Source organism: Felis catus, chromosome D2 (genome assembly GCF_018350175.1).
Source record: "Felis catus isolate Fca126 chromosome D2, F.catus_Fca126_mat1.0, whole genome shotgun sequence".
Lineage (NCBI taxonomy): Eukaryota > Metazoa > Chordata > Mammalia > Carnivora > Felidae > Felis > Felis catus.
This window is the reverse complement of record NC_058378.1, coordinates 44,440,959-44,458,186: the sequence shown is the minus strand read 5'-3', so window position 1 is coordinate 44,458,186 and position 17,228 is coordinate 44,440,959. Positions and strand designations below refer to the sequence as shown.

The 17,228-nt window shown below is 49.1% G+C and overlaps 1 protein-coding gene across 4 annotated transcripts in view; it reads left to right on the top strand.

The window, feature by feature from the left end:
- The window catches only part of GRID1 (glutamate ionotropic receptor delta type subunit 1), a 698,930-nt gene that overhangs the window by 146,554 nt on the left and 535,148 nt on the right, over positions 1-17,228 (top strand). For 3 of the 4 annotated variants that reach the window (XM_023240627.2, XM_045040236.1, XM_045040237.1), the window contains one exon: positions 10,977-11,261. The exons of the other annotated variant lie outside the window; for it this stretch is intronic. In XM_023240627.2, coding sequence (XP_023096395.1) covers positions 10,977-11,261 — 285 coding nt within the window. The remainder of the gene's footprint in view (positions 1-10,976; positions 11,262-17,228) is intronic. 4 annotated transcript variants of the gene reach the window in all.

Sequence of the window (17,228 nt, the reverse complement as noted above, 5' to 3'; positions counted from 1 at the left end):
TTTATTCCTTGTGGTGGCCCTAGAGATGGGGCTGTATTAGCCTGTTTATAAGTGAAGGCTGAGGATCAGCCAGCTTAAGTGACTTGCCTGAGAACACACAGCTGTAGCAGTGGGCCTGCCTGTCTCCTGGGCCCCTGTGTTTAACTTTGGGGTGAGAGGCAGCTCAGGGTTTGAACCCAGGCTCCCCTGTGACTTCGGGCAACACCCTAACTATGGGTCTCTGCCCCTGTCTAGAGTGAGGTAGTGGTACCCACTTCCCAGGGAGGCTATGGGTTCAGTGATTAGATGGATGGCACCTGGTGGCAATCTGTGGCCAGGCTCCCGTCTTCCCATTCCACAGTCCAGAGAAGCAGAAGGGCCGTGTCCTTATCCCCAGTCCAGACACTGCCACAGTCTTTTCCTTCTCACTCTTGCTCTAGAGCTGAAAACACCTTCTTGGGTACTCTGGGGTATGGCCACGCAGGGGTGCCCCATGTCCCTTAGTGCGTGTCCCGGGAACACTGAGTTCTCCAGAGACCTCTCTGTGCTGCCAGCTGTCCGTTGCTGTTCTCTCGGAGCCAGGCTGCCACCCGGGCTCAGGCCCCGAACTGTCCCTCCTCCGGGGCCCGTGGAACCGGTGCTCCTCGGATCTGGCTGTGTCTCTCCCTTGCCTCGTCGGCTCCAGAACAGTGCTGTTGCTTCCTCCAAGGTTCCAACTCTCCTCTTCCTCTAAGCAGTCCCTCTGTCTTGGGCAGGATTAGATGAAGTGAGTATCCCATGGCGCCCTGGCTCAGCCATGCAAGGATTGTATTCTGAGCCAAGTCCAGGAGGCCCCAGAGCCCACTCACTGTGCTGCCCAGAGCTAGCCCTGCTCTTTGACAAGGCAGACTTTTCCATTGCATCATTCCTGACATGTTTCCCATCCCACGGATTCTCTGGGTGACTCGTTTACCTTATAGCACTGACATTTCCAGCTTTTCACTCATTCTCTATGCATCTGTGCTTTCACTTACTCATGCCTTCCGTGAACATCCCCTGACCATCTCTTTATCAGGCCCTGAGCCTGGAGATACAGAAAGCCATGAAACTCAGTTTCTTTTCTTGGACCCTAGCAATTAAGCATGAAGTTAAATAATACATGCTTGATAGAAGTATGCTAGGATGCAGTACTTTCCTGCAGGGAAAGGGATGATTAATTTTCCTTAGCAAGGGGAAGCCAAGGAAAGTTCCATAGAGAAAGAGGCATTTGGGGTAGGTCTTGGAGGAGAAGTAGGAGTTTGAAGGTCATAGTGGTGGAGGAAGGGCATTTCAAGCAAAAGGAATCTGCATGTGCAAAGTTAGAGATTAGGGTGGGTGTGGTGACCAGCGGAGAGCACAGGGCTTGTGAAGGTTGGTCAACAGATGGGTGCCATGCTGGTGTGTGGAGTTGAGGGGTACTGGGGGATCTCACAAACTGGACTTTGACTGCTAGGCAGTGGGGAGCATGGCAGGTATTTTGGGGCATGCTTGGTTGCTGAGCTTTGGTCTGCAGAGTGGGTTGGAGAAAGAAATGCTGGGAGGCAGGGAGACAAGTAGGCTGATAAGAGATGTGAGCAAGTGTAGGGAGTGGCATTTGGAGGCAGGGTGAGGGGCGTCCGGGAAGGGAGGTCTGGGCTTGGGGTGCAGAGAGAGCCACAGGAGGTTCCTGGGTGCCCGGCTGCTTTCGAGGTTCTCTCAGTCTCCCAGGACTTGTCACTGTCCTGATTTAACTTCCACAGTGTAGGCTTTGTGCGAATCCGGCCCGGGAGCCTGGCGTTCCATTGGCGGAGCAGTAAAAATCATTAACGAGGAGCTGGAGAGCTATAAATAAGCCAGCACGATCCCACCCAGTGTTCCCTGTGTTTCCAATCTGCGGGAGCAGGGAATCAGTTTTGATTCATTAATTGGCATAAGGATGAGGCCCCAGAGATTGGCATGGTGTTGCCAGCTCTACCCCACCCTCCTGGTTGTCTCTGTGCATCTTGCCTGCCCCAGCTGCCCACCTGCCTCAGGCTACGGTCCAAAATCCAGTGGGACCTTTCGGCCCTGCTGCTGTTGGGCCCCTGGCCTGGGCTGACCGTGAGGCCAGAGGGGTGTGGGATCTCCTACCCTGGGGGTGCTCCGGGGCCTCAGGCCCAGCCAACTTTTCTCCCACTGTCCCCTTGGCACCCTCTGAGCTTTTGGTGAATTAAGAAACTCCCCTTCTCCAATTTTTGGAACATGGCTACCCTTTTGGGAGGACATGAGTATCTGGGGACCTTGGTAGGTTTGAAAACTCTGTGTCACCAATGAAATATGGACCCCCATAGTGCTTCTCTTGCGGAGTTGTTAGGAGTATTAAATAGTTTGTTGCTCTGCTGTGCTGCACCGGGCGCTGGGCCAGGGGCTCGGAGGGTAAGCGGTATGCAGGCTCTTTTGCTCATGGGCTCATGGTTCAGAGAAAGATGACTGGCGGCGGCTGCTCAAAATAGTCCACAACTGCAAATGTTGGTGGGTGGTGTGCAGGCCAAGTACAGCAAGGGAAAATAAGGGTTGTGGAAAGTTCTCTTTGGGGGGTGACGGTTACCCACAAAAGCACAGAATGAGAGAGCTAGCAGGAGGAGCACTGTAAGCAGAGGGAGTTTGTAGAGACCCAGAAGCGGGAGAAGCAGTGTCTGAGTTACAGCACGACGGCCGCCTGCCTGGGATACAGGGCACGGGTGTGGGTTATGCAGGGCCTTGCAGGGCCTGTTTGGGGATGTTGATTTTATTTTAAGGCCAGTGGGAAGCTAATGTGGGTATTAAGCAGGGACAACACAGTCTGCTTGGTGTTTCATGAAGGCCATTCCACTGGCATAGATGGTGTGTAGATCCCAGGGGGAGGTTGGATGCATGTGGGTCCAGTAGGGATGTCATAGTGGTTTAGACCAAGGTGGTGGAAGAAAGTTGACAGACCCAAGCATATTTTGGGGATAAAACATCCAGGACTTGATGATGGCTTGGATGCAGAGGGTCAGGGAGAGAGAAGGGTCAAGGACAAGTGTGGAGAGGGGTGCCTCTTTTGAAGAGATTGGTGACCAGGAGGGACAAGGTCACACGCCAGGGACCTCAGTGTTGATAAACCAAGTTTGAGTTGCTAGTGAACTCAGCAAGGGAGCCTCCCCTGGCTGGGGGTTGGCAGCCCAGGAGAGGGCTGTGGGCTGGAGCCACAGCTATGGAACCATCCACATGGCTGAGGTTTAACTTGTAAAGGGACAGATCAAATACAAGGAAGGTTGATGATTTCGTAGAGAGAGGGCGTGACTGATGGGTGAGTGATGGGTCTGGTCTGGGAGAAAGCAAGAGGTGGGAGCACCCAGAGCTCCTGAGCAGGGCCCGACCTCCGACGGGAGAGGCTGTCTTCTTCAGCTTCTAACACAAATGCAGACAGATGTGAAAATGTGGTGGCAAGAAGTGGAGTGAGTTCCTTTTGATTGCGGCTTCCATTTATCCATGAAGAATGAAGCAAGATCATCAGCTGAACTTGGGGGAGAAGTTGGGGAGGTCCGAGAGTGGGCAGAGAAGGTGGTGGAGAGGGTGTAAGGTGAATGGCAGGGTGAGGTAGGTGACACAGCTTTGCAAGGGTCACCACGTTGTCGGGCACGTGGGTCTTTCTGACTCTCCACTGTTTGCTCACAGACATGGGGAAGGGGGCTGACCCCGGGTTGGGATTTCATCAGCTGTGCCACGTAAGGAGAGAGAGGGGAGTGAGGTTGTCTGCAATGGAGTGGCTGTAGTGACAGATGGACAGACACTGAACTGAGCAAGGAGATGGGAGTGAAGGCAGGAGGAAGCCACTGGGAGCGTTATTTAAGCAGGTCTGTAGGACAGGATGCGCAAGAGGGAGGAGGGTAAAGACCCTGGTGACCCTCCCCTTTGTGGGGGTGACCTTTGATGGTAAGTGGCTAGGGAGGGTCGATGTACTATAGGGACCAGAGCTCTAGCACCTGCCTTTGTCTGGTACTGTCACCCATTTCCCCCCCGCACCCCCCACCATTTGATGGTATTGTTTACCTTTTAAGTGTCTTAATAAAACATGAAAAAATATTTATTCTTCATAGATCAATAATTTACTATGAGTTATGACAATACTAAATTTGGTCAATTATTCATTGACTATAAAGTATTTATAAATGCTACCTTAATTTAAAGCATTAGCCGTTAGAATTCAAATATTAATAAAGCAGTGCCAGCTTAAAGGAGGAAAGGAAGGGCACCAATAATGAGGGTGGCTCAGGGGAGGGTGAGTGCTCATGGCTGTTAAGATGATTACGATAACGAGCTGTCACTGGGAGCCCCACTTACGGGGCAGGCAGAGGTGCTAGAGCTCCTGGGGCTGGCCTGCTGGACCCCCACCCGAGAGAGAGACCATTCCTTCTGTAGGGTAGGGTGAAGCCCTGGGCTGCCCAGAGCCTGGCTCTCCCATCTGCTGCCTGCTGAGATGAGCAGAGCCTTGGCAGGCTTCCCCGGGCACCTCTGCTCCTACCCAGGTGGAGTGCCCTCTCTCTTGCCTTGTCCATCTGGAAGAGTCTCGTGATTCTTGAAGGGGCTAGCCAGAGGCCAGTTGGCACGTGAGGTTGAGAGGCCCACGTGGGCGGATCTCACTTATGCCGGGCCACATCCGGTCTTTCGGGAGGAGCAGTGTGGATATGCCAGGGGCACCTGGTGGAGGGGAGGCCTGGGACAGCTGTGGCCGTCATTTCTGAGTGGTGACACCACAAATTGTCTCTTCTAGCCCAAGGCTTCTGGGGTATTGCTTCTCCCAACCAATTTTAGCCTGAGAATTTTCCAGGAATCCTGATGGGGATGGAGAAGACTGGACATGAAACGGGGTAGTACCTGGAGTGACCTCAATGTCTGGGGATACTTCTCTTCTCAACAGTGTCCACCTGCAGGCACCGAATGACTTGATACGGCACGGATTTGCTGTCAGCAGAGAGAGAGGCCTTGTGCCTGCCGGCCAGCTCCTCCCCGGGGCCTGCCCTGAGTGTGGAGCTGTCCTAGGCATTTCTGTCCAGGGAAGTGCTGGCTAGCATTAGCCACAGAATCCTGGGCTCTGTCCCCTGCTGGCCACTGTCTCTTCTGGGACTGGCTCTAGAGGCTCCTGGTGGTCTGCTTCTGATGATCTCTTTGCTCTGTGCTCTCTGGCTAGGTGGCCCTGGCTGACTGGCCAGCCCTCTCTGTGCTGCAGTGTTCTCCCCAGATCAGAAAGCTCACACGGGGTGAGAGTTCTAGAGATCCTGTCTGTCCTGTGATGTAGCCGGTGCTGTGCCTGCCACGACCTACCCTCAGAGTCCTATGTCTGGAGAAGCCTGGATCAGCAGGATGCTGGCATCTCAGGGGACACTGGCAGGAACTTGATTGTGAGGCTGTCCCAGAATGCTGGCGGAGCCCATGGGTCCTCTTCATTTGGGCCCAAGCTTGAGCTCTGAGCACCCTCTTTCTCCCGATTCCTGGGATGCTGTTGGGCAGTGCATAGATCTTTGCAGAGACCCTCTGCTCTCCTAGACCACCAGGCTTGGGGAGGGGGCTCGAAGCTGATCATCACATTCAGCTCTGCTTCTTACTTTCCCAGCTGATGAGCCACTCTCAGGGTGTCCTTATCAAGCCATCAAGCATGCATTGTTGCAATCAAGAGAGAGATCAGCTTTATGACCACATGATATTGGAGGCAAAGAATTATAACAAAGGCTCTTGTAGTGAGCTGCGGAAACACATCTAAGCAGGAGAGGTAATAACAGTGGTGACTTCTGCATCCCTACTGCGTGCCAGGCTGTGCGAATGGCTCTTTACATACCAAGACCTTTCACGGAATGAGCACAACACCCCTGTGAAGTGGGCGCAATCATTGTAACATGACAGAGAAAACACAGAGGCCCAGAGAGGGCCGGCACTTTGCCCAAGGTCCCACAGCATGTTTGTGGCAGGGCCCAGATTCAGACTCAGGCCAGGGGACCCTGTCACTGGGGTTCAGCATCTCTCTCTGCACTGGGGGTATGTCCTGTCCCGGAATGAGCACACAACCTTGATTAAGCTAATAGCTGATTTGGCTTTGATCTGATGTATTTTGATCATATTATTTTTATGTTAGGAGCCTCTAAATAACCATCATTTCAACAGTGCCCCAATTAGCAGGCCATTCACAACGGATTGGAAATTGACTTGCATCGGGCCTCTCCATTAGTGCCTGGGAGAAGCTTCCAGCCTTAATTATCCACCCAGTTTCCGAGGCTGGCGGCTTGAGGAGTTTGCATGATGCTGCAGGTGGCTGTACGAGGGGTGGGGTAGTGGTGCCCACCTCTACGGCGAGGGCTGTCAGCAGCAGGAGTGAGGGCGCTCTCTGTCTTAACTACTGTTTGTTGGGATCCTGGGCATGACTTGGGTGGGGACGTTGATGGGGGAGATGGGGATGCCCAAGGAGAGTGGCAGGAAACTGGCTTCTATTTAACCTCTTTCCTGTGCACAGCAAGGGTTGGCACTTGCTGTCCATGTCCTAAGTCCATGTTCCCCTAGCTCTGCTGGGTAGAGATTCTTGTCCTCATTTAGAAAACGGAGGCTCACAAAGGACCCATGGGCTCCGTCAGCATTCCGGGACAGTCTCACAATCACAATCCTGCCAGTGTTCCCTGAAATGCCAGCATCCTGCTGATCCAGGCTTCTCCAGACCCGGGACTCTCAGGGTAGGACGTGCCAGGCACAGCACCGGCCACGTCATAGGACAGACGGGATCACTGGAGCTCTCACCCCATGTGACCGGAGGAGCCCAAACCAGAACCTTGGTTAGTGAGATTCTAGGGCTTCTTCTGCTGCCCTGGTGAGCCCAGGCCCAGCCAAGAAGTTGGTGTCCCTGGCTACCAGCAGGACTGGGGCAAAGTGACCAGTCAGACAATTGTTCCCTGAGCATGTTCTTGCTGCCTGGCCCCTGTGTCTTTGTCATGCTGCATCCCTCTGTCATGCTGTTTTCCTTCATCTCAGCTGGTTTAAATCCTCTTTCTCTGAGACCCTGAGGTCACCCTTCTCTGGGTCCCAAGGAGCTTCATCTCTCCTTCCCCACAGGCTGAATCATGGGGTCTGTCTTCTTGGTGGATCCAAGCTTCTCAGAATTGGGGCTGGTGCCCTTTGCTCCCCCAGTGCCCAGTGCAGGGGTTTGCACACAGTAGGGGGCGCTGAGTATATGTATGAAACACACAGAGGGGAAGCAAGCAGTCTGTAGTGACGGTGGGATGCCTGCCCAGATGGGGAAACTGACGTTCAGAGAGGTTCAGTGATTTCAGAACCGGTGTATATGGAATGGGCACAGGGTTTGCCATCAGAAGTCAGGTGATGACCTGGGAGGGAGTTGGATGGGGTGGGCAGTGGAGGGCCGGGAGTGAGTGATGGCAGCCAGGAGCACTCTTGTGGGTGTCCTGGGCTGGGTGTCTGGACAGCTTTCCATCCTTGTGATGTCCAGTTTATTTTGTATGATTACTTCTTAGAGTTAGAAATTCAGTGTATTGGCATTGAAGAAAGTATGTACCAGAGAATAAAGAGAAATCCATTCAGCATCACCACACCTTGTTCTTTTCTTGTCTTTTGGTGTTTTCTCCTGCCTTTTCCATAAGCAAGCTTTTTATCTACAGTTCTGGGGTGCGTATAATTTCGTGCCCTGCTGTTGTCACTTAGCTGCCTCTCAGAAGTGTTTTTTAGATTGGATGGCATTTCAGTTCAGCACTGTCTCTTATTGGTTGTGTGGCCTCACAACTTGTTATCTGGAAAATGGACACAATGACACATACATAAAGTGCTCAACACACACACACACACACACACACACACACACACACACACACTCAACAGTATTTGGCACAGGGAAAATTCTCAGAAAATAGTCCCTCCTCCTCTATAGCTTCACAACTTACCCATTATTGGAAGATTATTTTTCTTTTCTAAAAGAATGATCTGTTCATGACTCGAAATTTTGGCAAAATATGGAAAAGAAGGAAAATCAGTTCAGGCCTCTTGTAAAATGCACTTTTAGCATTTTGCAGTATTTTCTTCTGGTCTTTCATGTGTGTTGAGTTTTATTTAATCGATGTAATAAAAGACATACAATTTTGTATCATTTTCACATAACTTTTTTATGACAAGCACTTTCCCATGTTACCTTAGTATCTTCATCAATAATTTTAAAGGCTACATATGCTTTCAACAAATGGAGTGTTTTTCATAACCACTCATCTATCTGCATCTTTTATTTTTTTTTATTTTTTTTTTCAATATATGAAATTTATTGTCAAATTGGTTTCCATACAACACCCGGTGCTCATCCCAAAAGGTGCCCTCCTCAATGCCCATCACCCACCCTCCCCTCCCTCCCACCCCCCATCAACCCTCAGTTTGTTCTCAGTTTTTAACAGTCTCTTATGCTTTGGCTCTCTCCCACTCTAACCTCTCTCTCTCTTTTTTTTTTTCCTTCCCCTCCCCCATGGGTTTCTGTTAAGTTTCTCAGGATCCACATAAGAGCGAAACCATATGGTATCTGTCTTTCTCTGTATGGCTTATTTCACTTAGCATCACACTCTCCGGTTCCATCCACGTTGCTACAAAAGGCCATATTTCATTCTTTCTCATTGCCATGTAATAGTCCATTGTGTATATAAACCACAACTTCTTTATCCATTCATCAGTTGATGGACATTTAGGCTCTTTCCATAATTTGGCTATTGTTGAGAGTGCTGCTATAAACATTGGGGCACAAGTGCCCCTATGCATCAGTACTCCTGTATCCCTTGGGTAAATTCCTAGCAGTGCTATTGCTGGGTCATAGGGTAGGTCTATTTTTAATTTTCTGAGGAACCTCCACACTGCTTTCCAGAGCGGCTGCACCAATTTGCATTTCCACCAACAGTGCAAGAGGGTTCCCATTTCTCCACATCCTCTCCAGCAATATCTGCATCTTTTAGATTGTGAGCAATATTTCAACAGCATGGATAAGTATCCTATGAATGTTTTGGGATCCAGAGCCATTCCCATAATTTTGATAGGTGCCTAAAGTGGAATTATTGACCAGAGGGCATGAAAATATCCAGGCTTACTGCATTCTTGCACCAGTCTTTGCCGACTGCCATGTGCTGGAAACGGTGTGTGTCTAGGGAAGGATGATGAACAGAACAGGCACATCACATAGCTCCCTGGAGTGTGTGGTCCTAGGAGAGACAGAGAATTTCACAAGCCATGCATCATGCCCTGATAGGGAAAGTGTGGGTGTAGGGGGAGCTCAAGACAGGGGGTTGCTGGCCGGTCTGGGGATATAGAGTCTGAGTCTTGAGTATTCACTCAAGTTGAAAGTTGCAAGAGGGAACAGAAAATGTGGAGGGTTCCAGGGGCTCAAACGGGGCTGGTTGGCCTGGGCATAGTGGGCAGGGGCATGTGAAGAGCAGGAAGCTACAGGCATTGGGAAGCCTACAAGACTCTGTCCCCAAAGCTCTTGGGAGCCACTGAAGGCCTTAAACAGGAGCATGATGCAATTGGATTTTTGTTTGGGAGAGAACTGCCATGTGAAGCTTGCATGGGAGTTGGTCAGAGCATTTGGATGGCTGTGTGACTCCCAAGAGACATCAGAGGATCTCATTTCACCACCCCTGCCCCTGCCCCTGCCCCTGCATTGTGTGTGCAGGTTGAGGGTCCAGCAGGGAGCACTGTGGGCATTTGAGTCACCGTCCTGCTGATGCTCATGAATGTGCCCAGTGAGCGCCCTTGCGTGGGGAGCAGCCGGCCTTTAGGGTTTGGAGGTGTGGAGGGCCTCCCTCCTCCCTCACCTTCCCAGGCCTCCACTCCCTTCTCCTTGGGGTTGTTTCCTCTGCTCCTGGTCTCCTCTCAGCCTTGTCTGAGACGTTTACATAAACCCAAAGGCTCTCAACCGAAAGAACCACATTGTCAAAGTTGCTCAAAAGTCTGCTGTCTGCGGCAGATGGCCTGCTGACATTCCCAGGCTGTGTTTTGAAGCTGCATCTGCTCTCCCACATCCCTCCATCACATAAGCATTATTAATAAATGTTTGCTTCAAAACCAGAGCAGTGGGTTGCAGTGTTGGGCGGTGCATGTTTCTATTAATTGGTCTGATGTCCCTCAAAGACGTAAGTCTGTGGCTAAAAGGGGCACCCCTCACGGATACTGGATGACTTCAAAAGATGGGCTGCGAGGGCCTCAGCCCAAGAACAGGCTGCTGGCGGCTCCCTCCCTCCCTCTCCTCCTCCACCTAGCTGCCGTGCATCTTCCTTTGTTATTATCAACTGGCTTTTGAATAATCTTGGGCTTCTGGAACTGACTGCTTCATCTGGGGTTTGACCCAGTATTTTATGATATAAATTAAGTGGACTTGGCCAGAAGACCTAGGAGTGCTGTCTTTTTTTTTTTTTTTTTTTTTTTTGCCTGAAACCTGAGTCCTCTGGGGTAAGTGTCTCCCTGACTTTCTGATGTAATCTATTCCCTTCAGCCTCAATCAGTTCGGTGTAGCCAACAATCATAGCGCACACGGTATATTCACGGCTTGTGTCTTGGCCTTGGAGGCACACAGATCCACAAAATGAGTTCTTGGCTCTTAAAAGGCTCACATCCCAGGTGGGAAACAGGATGGCTAATTTAGCAACCCTGATGGGTGTCTCAAGCAGATGTGGGTTGGATTCTCGTCCTACCGTCCCTCTTTGAGTAACCTTTGAGCAAATGATTTTGCCTCACCCAGCCTCCATTTCCTCATCTGCTGAATGGGTGTAGGAATATCTGGGTGGCAGGATCCCTGGAAGCATCAGTGGGACTCTGCATTTGAGAGCTCCTGGCCTGGCTCGAGGTAGTTCTGTCTCTGGAGGCAGGCAGCATTTCTTGGGGCCCTGGGCATGAGCTGCTAGGCATGGGCCATGTGGATCGAAGCCAGTGCAGCATTGTCCCCGTGCTGACCCCTCCCTCTCTCTTCCCTCTCTTTCTAGCCTGTGACCTCATGACCCAGGGGATTTTGGCCTTGGTCACGTCCACTGGCTGTGCGTCTGCCAACGCCCTGCAGTCACTCACAGATGCGATGCATATCCCACACCTCTTTGTCCAGCGCAACCCAGGGGGGTCTCCGCGCACTGCTTGCCACCTGAACCCCAGCCCTGACGGTGAGGCCTACACGCTGGCCTCCAGACCGCCCGTGCGCCTCAATGACGTCATGCTCAGGCTGGTGACAGAGCTGCGCTGGCAGAAGTTTGTCATGTTCTACGACAGCGAGTATGGTGAGTTGGGGGCAGGGGTTACTCTGTGGCTCCTGGGAGGCATGTTGGGCATTGGGAGACCCGTGAGCCAGGCCATTGGCTGGTGGCTGAGTGCTTCAGAGTGGGCTGGGTGCACATGGTGGTTGGGGGTCTGAGCGTTATGGGTCTCGGGGTGCTAGGGCCTAACCTTGAGCTTTGCCAGTGGGGGAAGAGCTGCAAAAACAGATCTGTAGACAAGCACGAATGTTGCCTAGCAACGACACCTTATCATGACAGCTGAAGTTTGAATCATCTTAGAGTTTTCAATAAAATATTAATAAACTGCTGGCAGGGATCCGAAGGGCTGCATGTAGGTAGAGGCAGAGGCCGGCCAGCACGGTCCTCCCAGAAGACTCCTCTTCAAAGACTGTCCTTCACACTGGACGGTCACCTGGCCCTCCCAGCCCCTTGCCTCCCTCTACCATGGTCTGCCCTGAGTTTCAGAGTCTGCCCTGAGTTCAGAGTTTCAGAGTCACTGCCCTGTGACTCTGAAACCTATGCCATGACCTATGCCTCCCCTGGGCATAGGTCAGGGGAGGGGCACCCTAAGGGTCATGGGGCCAGGTAAGGTCATGTGGATGTTGCTAAATGTGGCTTTTTTGAAGACCTCCCATATGAAAAAAAAAATCATACTTTGTTAAAAATGCACAAAAATGGGCTTTGGAGAAATAGTTTTAGGTTTTCTTATGGCTGCTCTGTGAAAACAGGCCAGTCCTACTCCCAAGATGAAACAGTTTCTGCATTATGTGTTTTTTTAAAAAAGACTTAATTTTGAGATAACTGAGATTCACATGCAATTATGAGAAATAATACAGAGAGATCCCATGCACCCTTCACCCAGGTTCCCCATGGGCAACACGTTGCATAACTCATATCATATCATAAGCAGCATTTGACATTGATGCAATCCAGAGACCTTTTTCATCCTTCTCCAGTTTATAGGCACTTGGGTGTCGGTATTCACTTCTGTGCAATTTTATCACCACTAGGTGACCACTAGGGTCAGGACATAGAGTAGTTCCCTCACAGGGATCCCTGTGTCACCCTTTTATAGCTGCTGCCACTCACATTACATGTCTTTAAAGGGTCTGGGGACTGGTAAGGGTCAGCAGTCTCATCGCTGGGGCCAGGTTGGAATGAATGGGCCCTCGAAAGTCCTGATTTGTCTCTTGGTGAAATAATTCCTTTGCCAAGAATGTAACTAAGAAGAGAAACCAGCATATGTTTGCATTTGCCTAAATACTCTGCTTCTCTAAGACTGGAATGTTGTCCCCAGCTCTTGAGCAAATATGCTGTTTAGAGTCTTCCAGGAGGAATTAGAAGAGCAAACAGTCACTGTGCTGAAGTGAAATGAGGTGGTGATGGAGACAAGGGTGACTCAAGGCTTCAAGCACTTGAACTAGACTGTGTCCAAGGCCTGACCTCTCCCTCCCACCTGCATTCAATCTCTGGCCCTGGGTGGTGGTCGTGGAGGGCATTGGAGGTCATGGCATAGCCCCCCGGAGCCCACAGGGTGTCTCTCAGAGGCTCAGCCTTCCCTGAGAATGCTTCATACTGATGTTTCAACCCAGGCATCCAGTTTGCTCTGAGGCTGGGCTGTTGGGAGGTGTGGACACCGCCAGGGCTGGAGGATGCTGTGGGGTAGGGTCTGCAAGCCCCCTAGCCCCCCTTATTCCAACATCTTTGTTCCCTTTGTGCTGTAGCCTACAGGAACTTTTCAAGCCTTGGTTTTCCCCAAGGCCTGGGAGGTGGGAACTTCCAAAGAAAGGGGCCCTGATCCCTACCTGTCTGAAGGCTCCTCTCTTTCCTATGGAGCTGGCTCCTTGGTTACATGTGTGAGGTACACATCTCACTCTCTTGGCCTGCTATTAGCTTGTCCTGACAAACTATTGAGGGTTAATTGTTGATGGACACTGACTCTCACACCAGGCTGTAAGCTCCGGGGGAGCAGGCCAGGTGCTATTCACTACTGTGTCCCTGCTGCTTAGTACCATGCCTGGCACAGAGTTGGCCCCAAGAAATTATCAGTGTGTGAATGAAGCATCTAATTTATGAGGACATGGATATTTCAAGCAACTTTCACAGAAGACAAAGGAAAAAATGGGAAGAAAGACAAGGCACCGGGTAGTCTGACCTCTGAAGTGGGGGAGGTGGGCTAGGATGTTTCATTCTGCAAACACACTTCCCTGCCCCTCACCTCTCCCCTCCTACCCAACACCTCCAGTCAAGCCTAAAGATGTGCCTCTTTTTCTGACTTGGATACTTTTGCTACCTTTGATGAGGTTTGAAGTTAGTTTTCAACCAGACTGGCCTTTGTCAGTGATTCCATGAAGACAGGGTAAACCAATAGCTTTCCTCTAATAGACCAGCAACTGGTTGAGCCTTGAATGCTGTATTGGGAAGGATTCAGAAGGGTTCTGAGGCTGTATGTGGGCTCACCATAGAAAATGCCATGACTGCTCCATGAGGTTTGCATGGTGCAGGGGAGGGACTGGCGGCAACCTGCTATGTTTGCTGATTCTGATCTGGATGGTGGGGGTGAATGCGATGTCTCAGTGCTGCCATACATTTGATTGTCGCTGTCCTGGGTGCTGATCTGTTTGGCTTTAGGCGTTCTGGAGACCAAAGCTCTTTCACTGGATTCTGTGCAACACCTCCTACCTTTGTGGGCCCTGGGCGTCGGTCCGCTGATTTGACAGCCTCTGAGGCCAGGTTTCTGCTCCAAAATATTCTCTGTAAACTGTAACCACTTTGACTTCCACTGCTTGTCCTGGCTGTGCTGCTCATGCAACAGTCTAGTCTCTGGCCTGTTTTCCAACCCATGTGCTGTTTGATGCGGTATCTCCAGCTCATGAGTGCAGGTTGTGAGTGCTTTCTCAGCATGGCTGGCATTGGCCTGTCTGAGAGTAGTAGGTGGGCTTACACTGCTGATATGCCCAAGACAAATGGTGCCTCCAGAGCTCTTGAGGTCCCCTCCTCCACCCCACCACTGCAGCACTAGCTGCAGATGAGCCCAATTAAAAAGCAAATTGAGTGTAAAGACTGTTTTATTCCTTCCAAAGTCAAACAGAAGTGGTTTGGGGATATGGCAACTTTTTTTTTAAATGCTGATCTGCAAGTATCTTTATGTATATTAAATGTATATTATATATAAATATTTATGCCATTCAATAACTCTCTGAGGTGGGATTATTGTTGTGTTTTACAGATAAAGAACATGACGTCCAGAGAGGTTCTTTTTGACCTTAATGCCCACGCCCTTAGCCAAGGCTCCATCCTATTTCTGTAATCTGGGGTTTGCTAGGCTCCAGCTTCCTTTTCCTGTCCCCAGCTGGGCAAGTTGATGCCAAGAAGGAAGGAAGAGTGATTTGGAATGGACTTGGCATTCCTAGGCTGGTGTGCTCAGGGCTTTAGTGAATGTCACACAGAAGCTCCCCCTGTTGCTTAAGGAGGCCTGATGCTTCCTCATTTGCCCCCTGGCTTCCCTTTAAGCCCAGGAATAACCTGCTCTGGGTGGAAGCTTAGGACTGGGCATTTGAATCAGGAGATGAGGGTCAAAGAAGCAAAATCACTGGGCCCTGAGACAGAACTTGGCAGAGGGGCGAGAAGAGGAGTGTGCATGTATATAGTTTACAAAATGTAAGATGTGCCATTTGGTAAAATTCCATTGAAAATACTTGTATGCTTGTTGTGACAGCGAAAGGAAAAATAGAAGAGAAGCTGACATTTGGGAGAGAAAATCTGTAACGTTAAAATACCAAAAGTTTGGATCGAACAGAACAGAGAACTTTCTGATGTGCCACTTCAAATTCTGGGATATTCATTTGTGCGTGTGGGGAGGTGGGTGCTAGAAGCTGTAGCCACAATTTCCCCCTCAGGAATACATTTGGATGAGGGTGGTAGTTACGATGGAATCTTGGATGTCTTGACTCATTCATTCAACAAATATTCACCGTGTCCCCACCACGGACGATGATTTTGCTAAGAACTCTTCACAGATAAAGAAACAGAGGAAGTTGGCTAAAGCTACACAGGGCTGGGATGTGAAGTTGGGACACCAGAGCTCTTTTCTCTATAGCGTCTCCAGTGTGCAGCAGCTTGCTCTTGGCCCCTGGACCAGCCTGCAGGCTGGGGGTGGGTCAGGATCTGCGTGAGTGGCCACTGTCTATTTGTGCTCTTATGTATTTATGTATGTATATACATACATAAAGGTTATTTATTTACTTTGAGAGAGAGAGAGAGCGAGCGAGTGAGCACGTGCAAGTATGATCCGGGAAGGGGCAGAGAAAGAGAGAGGAAAGAGAGAATCTCAAGCAGGTTCTGTGCTGTCAGCTCAGAGCCCAACACGGGGCTCGATCTCACAGACTACGATATCATGAACTGAACCGAAATCAAGAGTCAGACACTCAACTGACTGAGCCGCCCAGGCACCCCTTGTGCTAGTTTTTAAATTATTAAAAACAACTAAAAGTCACACGTGGTAACAATGTATATGCCAAGTTACAAGAATGATAATAAATAAACTCCCACGAATCCATACCAGTTTAAAAAATGTAAAGGAACCATGTGCGTCCCTTTCCTATCATGTCCTCCTTTACTGAGGGGACATAACCACTAACCTGATAGTGTGCTAGCCAGTTCCCTGCTTTTCTTGATAGTTTATCATACAGGTATGGATCCTGAAATGCATATTGCTTAGGTTTGGCCTGTTTGCGAACTTTAAATATATGGAATAGCACTTTTATACACTTTTGTGACTGCCTTTTTCACTCAAAATTAGGTTTTTGAGGGCCATTCATCCAATTCAGGTGTATTGAGTCATTTTCTATGGTTGCATAGTATCACCTGATTTATTATCCATTTTATTGTTATGGGCATTTGAGTTATTTCCAGGTTTTTGCTATTACATATAATGCTAATTAGAACATTCTTGTGCTTTTGATGTTTGTGCAAGAGGCTTTTTTTTTACTTATTCACATTTTAATTTATTTCTTAAAGTTTAAAGTTTTAAATATTCTCAATATTTCTTTTTTTTAAAAAGTTTTTATTTTAATCAGCCAGTGCTCATCACAACAAATGCACTCCTTAATCCCCATCACCTATTTAACCCATCTGTCTACCCACCTCCCCTCTGATAACCCATCAGTTCATTCTGTACAGTTAAGAGTCTATTTCTTGGTTTGTCTCTCTCTTTTTTCCTGTTTGCTCATTTGTTTTGTTTCTCAAATTCCACATAAGAGTGAAATTGTGTGGTATTTGTTTTTCTCTGACTTACTTGTTTCACTTAGCATAATACTCTGTAACTCCTTCTATGTCATTGCAAATGGCAAGATTTCGCTCTTTTTTATGGCTGAGTAGTATTCCATTGTATAATATAGCAGCTTTTCTTTATCCATTTATCAGTCAGTGGACACTTGGGCTGCTTCCATATCTAGGCTATTGTAATTAATGCTGCTTTAACATTGGGGAGCTTGTAGCCCTCTGAATTAGTGTTTTTGTTTTCTTTGGGTAAATACTCAGTAGTGTGATTATAGCATCGTAGGGTAGTTCCATTTTTAACTTTTTGAGGAACCTCCATACTGTTTTCTAGAGTGGCTGCACTAGTTTGTGAAAGAGTTTTTTGAAAGTCCATCCTGAGGAGCAGAATTGCTGGAGTATTTTATCCAGGCATGTTTCAATTTATTAGGTTATTTCACATTGTTTTGCAAAGCATCTCTACCTGTTTACCCTGCTGTCTGCAACGTTCCAGAATTCTCAAAGCTCCCCAACCTCACCGACACCTGGTATTCTTTTTACTTTTAAGATTTTCATGTGACATGGTATCTTAGTATGATTTAAATTTACATTTTCTTGATAACAGATGGAATTGAGCATTTTTTCCTATCTTTATGAACTGTTTTTGTTTTCTATGAAATGCCTGTTTACCATTTAAAATTTTTGCCCATTTCA